We start from the raw sequence: 12,441 nt of genomic DNA on the forward strand, positions 1-12,441 counted from the left end.
CTCCTGGGTTCAAGTGACCTGCCCAAAGTGTTGGTATTTCAGAGCCAGAGCCCTGGTTTTATATACTTTATTATGTTCCCCTCCCTGCTAGATTGCAAGCCCTCTGAGGGTAAAGGCGCTGTTTCCTTACCCTCCAAGGCCTAGAGTGGCCTGTAGCTTGAAGTAGGTGTTTAACAAATAATACATGAGTAAATTATTGTGTTAATCACTTTGTCTTGCTCTGAAATTATCTCAAGCCTTTCCTCTCTGAGTAACTTGATATTCTGCCCATTGCTGTTTTTGACTCAGTCCAGCCACAGTGAGATTTCGGTGCTTTCAGTTTCCTGGGCTCTTAAATCTTCCTCTCATCCTGCTGTTTTATCGTCTAGTATTTGAATTCCTGATTGTTGAATTCATGCTGCTATGAAGATCTGAAAGCAGTCCTGTGGAGTCCTCTTCTGTTTCTTCAGTTGTGTTTTTTTATTCATTTATTTTTTTTTTAATTTTTGTTTCTTTGAGACGGAGTCTCACTGTGCTGCCCCCAGGCTGGAGTGCAGTGGTATGGTTTCGGCTCCAGGGTTCATGCAATTCTCCTGCCTCAGCCTCCTGAGTAGCTGGGACTACAGGCACGCACCACCATACCCAGCTAATTTTTGTTGTTGTTGTTGTTGTTGTTGTAGTTTTAATAGAGATGAGGGTTCACCAAGTTGGCCAGGCTTGTCTCGAACTCCTGACCTCAGGTAATCCTTCTGCCTTGGCCTCCCAAAGTGCTGGGATTACAGGCGTGAGCCACCGCACCCGACCGGATTCTTCTTAATTCTTTGTTTTTATTGTTTGACTTACCTGAGGTCTTTGGACTTTGCCTCTGAGCTGGCTTAAGGGCAATCCACCTTTTTCACTGGTCTGGAGTGGGGAGGCAGAGTAGGGGTCGGCTGGAGGAACAGGGCTCTGTGCTGTCTTTTGAGAGTTTACTAAACGTCACTCTGCATGGTAAGGGGTGTGTCCTCTTCGCTGCGGTGTCCTGGCTTGAAGTTCAGATTGTCTCCCTGGGACACCAGACCCTGCGCCGTACTCCCTCCTAAGGACAGCTTTGACTGTCTCCCCTCCAGCAGTCAGTTCTCTCCACCCCCAACGGGAGAAGGAGCAAGGCTGGTGTCTGCAGGAGTCTCCCCTCCAGGCCAAGGCCAGGGGAGAGTGTGCATGTCACTGTCAGGATGTGTCCTGGTGGCGTGGCCGGGTTTTCAGGGTGAAGCGCCTCCGTTTCTGGGATGGCAGCGGAAGCAGGCACTACACACACAGCTTCGGGGGCTCTCCCCATGCCTCCTAGCTGCCTGGCACTTTCTGTTGTTTCTGGCTAACTTTCTGACCATGCCAGGAGTTGGTGGAAGGAGATCTCAGGCCGCAGCGTTGCTTTCCTGCTGAGGAGACAGAGGTAGGCCGGGGCTGTAGGACAGGGGAGGCAGCAGCCCCACCTTCTTTCTAGGGAGACACTGCCTGTCTGTCATTGCCCCTCTCCTGCACCTGGCCCCTGGCTGTCTGCTCTTCCCACCCAATCACCAGCAAGCCAGCTCCTGTTCCCTGCGGCCCGTAGGATGTGTCCTGGGACCCACAGCCCTCTCTCCCCAGAGACAGCACTGCCTTGCAGCTTCGGTTCCTGGCCCTGTGCTAACCCTGGCAGGGTTTTCCTTTCTAGTCTGCTCTGCAGCCAAGACATTGTGGCCACTGCTCTCCTCGGGACCCCCACCTGGCTTTCTCCCAGCACATGCTGTTTTCTGCCCACCTGGCTGGTGTCCTGTGTGCCGGATTCCCTATGCTCTGTCCCCAGCACCCTGACCACATCTGTCCCACCTGCCTAGATCTTGAACCGTGGGCACAGGGCTCCCTCCTGATAGCCCTGAACACTCCGCTCCATGTCCTACAGGGAGGGATGTCCCAGGTAGATGTCAGCTCCCTCCAGTCACTGACCTCCAGCATCTGAGCAGGCAGGGCCGAGACCCATGGTGCTGCTCAAACCAGCAGCCTGGAGCCCCAAGACAGCTCCTTTTCCTCACCTCCCCCAACACTGATGTTGCACCTGTCTCCAAGCCACTGTGGGACCATCTGTTTTTCTCCATCTGGGAAGCCCCCTTCCCACCTCATGCTCTTCCTGGCTGGGGCGTCTGGGTCACTGGACTCTCCTCTCGTTACACCTGTGCGCGCACGCACACACGCACACACGCACACACACACACACACACACACACACACACACAGGAGGGCATCCTGACAGGTGGTGGGGAGGGAGGGCAGCTGCCTCACTGTGGAAAGGGCACGGCCGCTCCCGGACTCCAGCCCTGTTAGGGCTGGGGAGGTCAGCAGGCGCTGGGTTCCAGCCTCAGGTGGGGTCTTCGGAGGTGGCCTTTGGGCACAGGCACCTCCTCTGTGGCCTTCTCACCAGGTCACAGTTCAGGGAGGCTTTGCCGCCTACGGAGCCTGCCCACACCAAGGCGCGCACGGTCACCGGTCCAGAGATGCCATGCGGGCTGGGCGGCGAAGGCCAAGGACACACGCTGCCTGGTGTCGGGGGCAAAGGTTAGGCCTGGAAGGGAGGTGTGGGGTGGGGACCCCGAGGCCAGGGCTGGGCCGCTGAGCTTCAGGGCCCTTGTTGGGGGTCAGGGGGGAATGCCGGAGGACCCCAGCATCAGGAGGAACCCCCTGGAGAGTTATGGCAGGACTCACCTGTGGGGCACAGGAAGAATCACCAGGGAAAGGACCCTTGTGGAGGATCCCCCTCTACCCCCAGGGCACTAGTGGAGGATCTACCAGGGGGGTCTGGTGGAATGGCCCACCGGGGAAGCGGCGCGCGGGGAGGACTCGGGGGCGCCGGGAGGAACTGTCCGGGAAGGGGCGCACGGGCCGCGGGCGGCGCGGGGTCGGTAACGGCCCGCGCGGTGGGCGGCGGCGCCCGAGGCCCCTCCCCGCCGCCCGCGGCCGCTCCTCCTCTTCCTCTCCCGCCCGCGCCGCGGCCCTCCCGTCCCTGCGCGGCCTCGGCGGCCTCGGCGGCGGCGGCGGCGGCGGCGGCAGCAGCGCGGCCCCTTTAAACGCCTGCGGCGCCCCCCGCCCCCGCCATCGCGCCTCCATTTTCCCGGCCGCCCGCGCCGAGCGCCGCGCCCGCCCCGGGCCCCTCCGCCGCCGCCGGCCCGGACATGGCCGCCAACATGTACAGGGTCGGAGGTAAGGCCGCACCGCCTTTATGCCCGGCCCCGACCCGCCCGCAGCCCCCACCCGCCGCCGCTGCCGCCTCCCCCGCCCCTCCGCCCCGCAGGCCCCGCGCCCCCCGTCCGCCCCCGCGGCCCCCGGCTCCTTCCCGAACCTCCCCCCGCAGTGCTCACCCCAACCCAAAATGGCCCCGCGGGTCGGCCCCATCGGGGGCGGGCGGGGCGCGGCGGCCCGGGGGTGGGGGGCGGCCCACCTGTTGGGGCCGAGGGGGCGGCCGCGGGGGTGGCGGAGGGGCGCGGGCGGCCGGGGACATCCGGGGGGCCGGGGCCGGGAGCCCCCCGCGGGAGCACGTGGCCTTGGGAGGCGCCGGCTGCCGGTCTGGGAGCAGGAGTTTTGGGGCTGTGGGGTCTCCCCCGGCCCGCGGCCCTGTGCTAGGACTCCGGTGCGTCCCCTCTGCGGATGGGGAGCCCCGGTGAGGGGCCGCGTTCCTCCCTAGAGCCCTCCTGCAGCCTGGCCCCGGGGCTTCCCCCCGCAGGGCTCTCTCAGGGGGTCTTCAGCAGGGAGCGAGTATCCCGAGCACGCCTCTAAGTCCCCCCAAACTTTTCCCTGCCTCCCGCTCACCTCAGCCCATTCGGGAGGCGCTTTGCTAGGGTTGGGGAGAGACCGGAGGGTCCCCTGGGCAGGGGCCCGGGGCTTCCTCTCTGGGTCAAGCCTCCTGTTGCTCGGGCCCCGCGGGCCTGCAGCTTTGGGCCTTGCCCTCCTTCGAGTGCCTGGGACTCCGTGGGGTCTTTCACAGGGAGATGGGGGGTCGTGCGCATTCCATCATTCCATCAGTGCCTCCCTCCCCGGGACTCTTGAGACCCCTCCCTGCCTGTGACCCTCTCGGCAGGTGCCCATTGCCTCTCCCACCTGCAGCCTGCGCTGCAGGAGGGAGCTGGGGTCTCTCTCGCTCTGGCCTGATCCCCATGCCCGTGACCCCGAGTGCCCAGAACACGCCGTGTCCCTCGAGCGTGGCCTCTGCTGCCTTGGACGCCGTGTGGTCTCGCCGGCCAGCCCTGTGACCTTGGGGACGGTGGGAGCCCCCTACACCCCGTCTGTGAGATGGGCGGTCAGTCTGCATCAGCAGCTCTGGGCCTCCCCTGTCCTCTCACAGAGGCAGTGGGCCTGTGCCCATCCAGCGTCAGCCCCCTCCCACAGCTTCATACAGCTTTGCCAGGTCCCTGTGTGGACACAGGTGGGCTCAGCCCACCCCACGCCTGGGGCAGCCTGGGTGTGGGGTCCCTTGAGGGAGCGACCTGTTTCTTCCTGTTCTTTCTCCCCACCTGGAGATCCCCCTTCCAGCCTGACATGAGGGCCCAGTTTCTCATCCCGGTAGAGAGGATGCCTACTGCCTGGGCTCCAGCCGGGCCCACTGCGCATGGTTTTGGGATTGGTCCCAAGAAGATTTCTCCCTGCCCCCACCCAGGCTGGGGTTGGGGAGTGGTGGCGGCTTTGGGCTCTAGGGCTGGGGACACCCCGACCCCGACTCGTGCCTTCCCAGTGGCTGCATTGCTCGGCCTTCAGGCCCGCCTGCCTGTGAACTTGGCGCCAGCCTGGCTGCCCCCCCACCGTCCCGTGCCTCGGTTTCCCCATGGTGTGGGTGAGGACCTCGTCTCTCAGTCATCCTTCTGTGCCCTGTGGCAGCTGTGCTGTGGCTGACGAAAGCCAGGACCCTGCCTTGTCCCGTCCCGGAGGTGCAGCTCCCCTGGGCCCTGCACAGGCTTGGGAGGAGCCCTGTGTGGGTCTGCACCGCCCTCCCTGAACCCTCTGTCCCTCTGTGCCTGGAGGCCCGTCCCGGGGCCTCACTGACCCACAACACTCCAGTGCTGTGAGGCTGGGTGGCCTGGACCCCCAGGCTGTGGCGGAGGTGCCCACCATGCCTGGCGGAGATGTTGCTGGTCTCTCTCTGTGATGAGGAGCATGGCAGGTTGGGTGCTGTCTGCTGGCAACACAGCCACGCGTGGGATCCAGACTGCTGCTGTGTGTGCAGTCCGTGGTCACTGTGGCCAGGTGTGCTCAGGGTTGTCAGGCCCTCCGTGTGCCCACCCCAAGGACGTCCTCTCCCTGCAGGTGAGACTGTGGGCCTCTCCCGCTCTCCTCTGACAGTCCCTATAGGAGAAGCGGCGTTTATCCCTGGCTTCTGGACCCGAACCCCGGGTTCCGGCAGGACCCCGGCAGGGCCTGTGGTTGCAGTGAGCTGGGTGTTGTAGGTTGGCTTCCTGTCTTGGTGCTCGCCCCAGGAGGTGGGTGTCTGGATTCTTGAGCCCCCAGACAAGAGAGAGGAAGGTGTCTCCTGAACAGCCTTTGTCCGTCTGTCACCGGCTGCCTGGCATGGGCCCCGTTTGGGCGGCCGTCCTGGCCTGTGAGAGCTGCTGGCAGGGACTCAGCCTGGGAAGGGGCTTGCTCCTGCCCCCTCCCCCCCGCAAAGGGACCTCATGTGTAGAGGCGCCAAATTTAGTAAAAAAAAGTACAGGATGCCCAGGCAAGTTTGAGTTTCAGATAAACAGAAATTTATTAGTGTAAGTATGTCCCAAATATGGCATGGGACATACTTGTCCCAGAAGATTCTTATCTGACATTCACAGTTATCTGGGCATCCCGTATTTTAGCTGGCAGACTGCTCTGAGGCCCTGCCAGGTCGGGCTGGGCAGGGTGAAGGTGTGGCAGCAGCATTTTTGTGCCAGCTGAGCTGGGTGAAGTGGTGAGCAGGAGAGAACGGCCTGTTTCTTCCCTGTGGAGTGCCCTGGCCATGGACAGAGGCCTGCTGTCCGTGCCTGTGAGGGCAGCGGATGGCCTGGGCAAGGGTGGCGGGGTCAGGGTTCCCTGACCTCTGCTCCTTAAGGGTCGTCCATCCCGAAGGCTGGAAAGGCCTGGAACCTGCTGTGGGCTGAGAGGCCCCAGGGCGATGGCGGGCTGTTTCTTCCCTGGGTTGAACATGAAGATGTTAGATAGCATCCAAACAGGACAGCAGAAATCAGTGCCTGCGAGCCACCTGCAGCTTGCTCATGTGGGGGCTTTGCTTCTCAGTGGACAGACCGTGACCGTTTTGCCTTGGGTGTTCCTGTTCTTCATTGCAAGAGGTTAACACCCCATCTTTTGGATTTTTTTTTTTTTTTTGAGACAGAGTCTTGCTGCCTCCCAGGCTGGAGTGCAGTGGTGCAATCTCAGCTCACTGCAAGCTCCGCCTCCCGGGTTCATGCCATTCTCCTGCCTCAGCCTCCTGAGTAGCTGGGACTACAGGTGCCCGCCACCACGCCCAGCTAATTGCTTGTATTTTTAGTAGAGACGGGGTTTCACCGTGTTAGCCAGGATGGTCTCGATCTCCTGACCTCGTGATCTGCCCGCCTCGGCCTCCCAAAGTGCTGGGATTACAGGCCTGAGCCACCACGCCCGGCTGAATTTTGTTTTGTTTTGTTTTGTTTTAATTTTCTTTTGAGATGGAGTCTCGCTCTGTGGCCCAGGCTGGAGTGCAGAGGTGCGATCTCAGCTCACTGCAGCCTCCACCTCCTGGGCTCAAGCAGTTTCCTGCCTCAGCCTCCCAAGTAGCTGGGACTAGCCAGACGCCACCACACCTGGTTAAGTTTTACATTTTTAGTAGAGATGGGGTTTCTCCATGTTGGTCAGCTGGTCTCGAACTCCTGATCTCAAGTGATCCACCTGCCTCGGCCTCCCAAAGTGCTAGGATTACAGGCGTGAGCCCACGCCTGGCCTTTTTGTTTTAATTTTAGTATAGGTTGAGGCTGGGTAACAGAGCGAGACTCCATCTCAAAAAAAAAAAATTAGTGTAGTTTGAAAAGATGCCAGAAAGCCTCTGCCCCTGCAGGGCCCTGGCCTCTGGCGTAGCCTGCGCAGAAGCACCCGGTCCGTGCTGCTGGTCTTCCCTGGGCTTGGCGTGTGCCATCATCTGCTCTCTGTGGTGCTGTTAGAAGTGCTGCTTTCGTATTTTTGTTCTGGTGTTTTTTTTGAAGTTTAAACTTTATTGCTCTACATACTTGCCAGGGGGGAAAAAAGTAAACTTAAAAAACATTTCAGATTTTAGAGGGCTGCAGCCAGCACCCTACCCTGCAGTGCTGAGTGCACCGTGTCCCTCGACACTTGCTGCTCCATGGGCCGACTTTTGGGGTCCCACCCGTGTAAGAAAGCAGGGAAGAGCCCTGGAGACAGCCATCCCGTGAGCACCAGGAGCGGGAGTTGTAGAAGTGGCCGGGGCCCCGGGTGTGATGTCCTGGAGGGGATGGCGTGGGGCTGTCTCGCTTGGCCTGTGAGGATCGGCCTAAGCACTGCGCCATTGGCAGCCCTGGCTGGCTCTCCAGGCAGGATGGGCCACTGAGCTGCTCCTGCGTCAGCCTCCCGAAGTGCTGGGATTACAGGTGTGAGCCACTGCGTCTGACCCTTTTTTTTTTTTTTTTTTGAGACAGTCTCACTCTGTCACCCAGGCTGGAGGGCAGTGGCACAATCACAGCTCACTGCAACCTCTGCCTCCTGGGTTCTAGCGATTCGCCTGCCTCAGCCCCCTGAGTAGCTGGAATTATAGGCACGCACCACCACACCTGGCTGGTTTTTGTGTTTTTAATGGAGACGGGGTTTTACCATGTAGGCCAGGCTGGTCTCGAACTCCTGACCTCAGGTGATCCGCCTGCCTCGGCCTCCCAGAGTGCTGGGATTACAGGCGTGAGTCACTGTGCCTGGCCCCATATTGTTCTGAGTGGAGAGTTTGACCATTAAGCTCTCAGATTAATAAAAAAAGTAGCTGTCAATGAGAGATATTGGAATGAATCGTCCAAAGAAGCATATCCCTCATGCCCGACTGTGGCAGTGCCATTCCCGCCCGTGTGTGTGGGCTCAGGTGTCAAGACTGCTGCAGTGGTCCTGCAGGCGTCCTACCTAGAGGTGGGTCCCCAGCTGCGCATCTGGACGCTGGTCAGCAGATGAGGCCAGGATGCCAGGGGAGGTGCCGTGTGCCTGGCCAGGTGCCTGGAGGAGCACTGGCTGCAGGGCCTTCTTCCTCCTCCAGCTGAACTTGGGGTGCTCTTGCCAGATTATGGGCTGAGTCCTGCTAGGGATGGGGGCCCCCATTCCCCAAGAGGAGCCCACCCTGAGACCCTGTTGGGGGGCAGCTTAGACGCTACCTTAGACTCCAACAGGCTGTCTTGAGAGCATGTAATTATGTTTTTTTGCAACAAGGTCTCCTGTTGCCTAGGCTGGAGTGCAGTGGCACCATCACAGCTCACTGCAGCCTCCACCCCCCAGGCTCAAGCGATCCTCCCACCTCAGCTTCCTGAGTAGCTGAGACCACAGGTGCACACCACCATACCCAGCTAATTTTAAAATTTCTTACAGAGGTGGAGTCTGTATGTTGCCCAGGCTGGTCTTGAACTTCTGTACTCAAGCGATGCGCTTGCCCTGGGCTCCCAAAGTGCCGCTGGGGTTGCAAGGTTGTGAGCTACCATGCCCGGCAGAGCATTTAGTATTCTCCAAATGGTCTTTCCTTGTGTGCTGCCTGGGCTCGCTGCTTTCTGGGGCTCTCGTGTTGCTGGTGTCCCCACCCCCACCTCCACCCCAGCTGGCCTGCTCCGTTCCTGTCCCTGTGGGCTCGTGTCTGAGTGTGCAAGCTGGGGAATCTTGGTGGCAATGGAGCCAAGCCCAGTGAGGCTGGAGCCACCCTCATAGTGCAGGGCCACCCAGCACCCCGCACCCCTATACCCCACCCACCCCCCAGCATGCCCCCCGCACCCCTATACCCCACCCACCCCCCAGCATGCCCCCCGCACCCCTATACCCCACCCACCCCCCAGCATGCCCCCCGCACCCCTGAGACCAGGCCCCAGGCTGGCTTCTGGGGGCTTTGCACCACCCACTAGGCTGTTCCCGCCTGGGCTGTGCAGCGCACCTGAGGGGTCTGAGGTGACCGCTCCTCAGAGCCGCCCTGCAGCCTCCCCGGGGCTGGCCTCAGCACTGCAGCCCCATGATCTGGCCTGGCGTGGGCTCTGCTGCTTTCTCTGCCTGGACAGCCCTGGTGGCCTGAGGAGCTCGAGTGCCCCTCTGCCCCCAGAGCCCTTCCACGGTCAGGGCCTGAGCTCTGTGGGTGCCATTAGGAGGAGGGTTTACAGATCTGCGGCTGGGGGACCCCTGGGGCATGGAGGGACCCATGCGTCCCTTCCCATCTGTGCCCTGCCAGGCTGTCCTCACGGCAGCGTCGTCACAGGGGAGGAAACCGGGGCAGTGGCAGCCACTCCTGGTACCAAGCACACCTTAAAAATGAGCCCACGGAGGTTGCAGTTAGCCGAGATCACGCCACTGCACTCCAGCCTGGGTGACAGAGCAAGACTTCATCTCACCAAAAAAAAAAAAAAAATGAGCCTCAAGGCCCATGCAGTTGGTCAGTGGTGGAATCAGGTGTGGGGCATGCCTGGTTCTGCCCTGGCTCATCCCCTGCCTTCAGAGGACAACAACGGCGCAGCGCACATGGGGGCAGGCCCTGAGGTGTGGCTTTCTCTGGGCTGGGCTGGGGCAGTTCTGGGGGAGGGGTGTGTTCTGTCCCTTCCTCCAGGAGACACGGTGCCTGCGCCATCTGGCCACTTGCATGAGGGAACGTCTGTCTGCACCCCCTGTGGGCTGCTGTCCTCATCCCTGGCTGCTGGATGCACCTCGGACGCTGGGGCTCTGGTCTCCGATCCTTCCTGGACTTTGTGGGGACAGCGACGGAGGAGGAGGATGCCCCCGAGGATGGGCCAGGCACGAGGCTTGCAGCAGTTCCCAGGTTTTGCAGATAAAAATACAGGACACCCCTGCAGCATTTGGGACGTTGTCACATGGAGACCCGGCTCCTGGAGTAGGGGTGCCGGGGGCTTCCCGACAACTGTTGCTGTTTCTCTTGACTCTGTTCCCAAAAGGGAAAAAACAAGAAAGTTCCTGTCTGTGCTTCCTGGTGCCCTGTCTCTGACCATGGCAGACCTGGCTGTGGGTGAGCTCAGGAGAATGGGTTGTGCCCTGGAGGGTCCCGCACAGGCAGGGGCCACGGGCACCGCTCTGCAGCGCAGCTCTTGGTGCTCAGTGATCTTGGGGGTCATGTCTGTTTTCCCCCAATCCTTTTGTGGCCCCATCCCCTACTTGCTAAAACTTACGTGTAACCCCAAAATTCACATATGTCACTTTCCCAGTCATTTGCGGGCACACACAGGCCACTAAAAGCCCGAGTTGCGTGGTGCCTGGGTGCCTGCTGGGGTGAGTGAGGGACCCTGCCCTCTGCTACTGCTCTTATGTTGGAAGCAAATTGTCCTTTCTCCGTCTATTGAGGGCCATGCTTCTTGCATTTGGGGGCTCTTGGTGCTTTTGCTTTTTTGATGCCCCTGGGGGAGGTACTGCAGTGCTGTCGAGTGTCCCTGGGCACAGGCAGACTGGGACGGGTCCCATGGAGAGAACGTGTGTTGGACAGGCTCTGTCCCCACGTCAGTTCAGTGTCAGAGAACAACAATAATTATCGTATAAAGTTCTTTGACAGAAACGTAAAATAAGGCTGTTGAATATTGATTGGTTGCTGAAAATGTTGTGACCAGAGGCTCATAGGAACTTGACCCTGTATTTCCTGTAGGAACAGAGGTTTGGTGTTCAGTAGTTCAGTATTAGTGGTGACTTTGTAGAACATAATTACTGCGAATAATTAGCATTGACTCTGTGGGTGCGTGTATATTTTAAGTTAAAGCAAGGTTTAGGCTGAGCACAGTGGCTCACACCTGTAATTCCAGCACTTTGGGAGGCTGAGGCAGGCAGATCACTTGAGCTCAGGAGTTTGAGACCAACCTGACCACACAGCAAAACCGCATCTCTACTAAAAATACAAAAAAAGCCAGGCGTGGCGGTGCGTGCCTGTAATCCTAGCTGCTTGGGAAGCCAAGGCATGAGAATCACTTGAGTGCAGGAGGAAGAGGTTGCAGTTAGTGGAGATCGCACCACTGTACCCCAGCCTGGGCAACAGAGCGAGACTGTCTCCAAAAAAAAAAAAAAAAAAAAATTAGGTTTATTGAGATATACGTTTCACATGGGAACCCACTTATGTGTAGAGGCCTGTGATTTTCCACTCGTGCACAACTGTGTGGCCACTGCAGCTCTTCCACACCTGACATGCTTCCCTTGTGACCTTTTGTAGTCAGCTGCCTCTTCTCCTCCAGCTCCCAGCAACACTGACGTATTTTCTGTTCCTGCCGTTTTGCCTTGTCCAGAGTGTGGTAGAAGTGGAATTGCACAGTATGTGGGCTTTTGAGTCTGGCTTCTTTCTTATTTTTTGAGATAAGGTCTGTGTCACCCAGGCCGGAGTGCATTGGTACAATCATGGCTCACTGCAGCCTCTACCTCCCAGGCTCAAGTGCTCCTCCTGAATAGCCAGGACCACAGGTGTGCGCCACCACACTCAGCTAAGTTTTTCTGTATTCTGTAGAGATGGGGTCTTGTTATGTTCCTAGGCCGGTCTCAAACTCCTGGGCTCAAGCTTTCCTTCCACTTCGGACTCCCATCGTGCTGAGGCTACAGGAGTAAGCTGCCGTGCCCAGCCTTACAGTCATTCTTGAAATCAAGTAGTGGGAATCCTCGAACTTTGTTCCTCATTTTCAAAATTGTTTAGCCTGTTCTGGTTCCTTGGCTTTCCCTTACAGAGTTTAGAATTGGCTTGTTGATTTCTACAGAAACCAAAAAGAAGTGTTTCTTTTCTTTTTTTTTTTTAAGATATCATCTTGCTCTGTTGCCCAGGCTGGAGTGCAGTGGTGTGATCTTGGCTTACTGTAGCCTCAGCCTCTTGGGCTCAAGTGATCCTCCCCGCTTCAGCCTCCTGAGTAGCTGGGACTACAGGCATACGCCACCATGCCTAGCTAGTTGTATTTATTTTTGTAGAGATGGGGTCTCAGTATGTTGCCCAGACTAGTCTCCAACCCCTGGCCTCAAGTGATCCTCCTGCCTTGACTCCCAAAATGCTGGGATTATAGGCATGAGCCATTATGCCCAGCCTCACCTTGCACTTTTATGTGATAGAAATGGCTTCTTTCCTTTAACTTCACAAGCCAACTTCTGCTAGCTTCAGATTTTTCTTCTGCAGCCTCCACACCTCCCTCAGCCTTCATAGAACTGAAGGGAGTTAGGGCTTGCTCTGGCTGAGGCTCTGGCTGAAGGGAATGTGTCTGCTGTGATTTCCCGTCCTGGCCACTTCAGCTTTCTCCCTATCAGTACTGAGGCTGT

At 58.8% G+C, this 12,441-nt stretch overlaps 1 protein-coding gene and 1 long non-coding RNA gene across 28 annotated transcripts in view; one reads left to right on the forward strand and one right to left on the reverse strand.

Moving 5' to 3' along the window:
• Positions 1-799: 799 nt before the first annotated feature.
• On the reverse strand, positions 800-2,899 carry LOC141407345 (uncharacterized). 3 transcript variants are annotated; one of them, XR_012416212.1, is made up of 3 exons: positions 2,698-2,899; positions 2,278-2,532; positions 800-1,394 (listed from the first exon to the last, which is right to left on the reverse strand). It is a non-coding gene; the product is annotated as an uncharacterized lncRNA (long non-coding RNA). The 3 variants fall into 3 exon arrangements; XR_012416213.1 differs by having other exon boundaries at positions 800-1,397; XR_012416214.1 differs by lacking the exon at positions 2,278-2,532.
• MTA1 (metastasis associated 1) overlaps positions 2,276-12,441 on the forward strand; it is a 55,677-nt gene continuing 45,511 nt past the window's right edge. For 13 of the 25 annotated variants that reach the window (XR_012416197.1, XR_012416206.1, XR_012416205.1 and 10 more), the window contains exon 1: positions 2,961-3,192. Coding sequence is in view for 8 of the 25 variants with exons in the window: in XM_045397690.3 (XP_045253625.1) it covers positions 3,165-3,192 (28 nt within the window). In the remaining 17 variants the exon portion in view is untranslated. Of the gene's footprint in view, positions 2,551-2,960; positions 3,193-12,441 lie in introns of those variants that run through there. The other 12 variants (XR_012416196.1, XR_012416204.1, XR_012416202.1 and 9 more) reach the window with 2 other exon arrangements.

The sequence above is a fragment of the Macaca fascicularis genome, chromosome 7, assembly GCF_037993035.2.
Source record: "Macaca fascicularis isolate 582-1 chromosome 7, T2T-MFA8v1.1".
Lineage (NCBI taxonomy): Eukaryota > Metazoa > Chordata > Mammalia > Primates > Cercopithecidae > Macaca > Macaca fascicularis.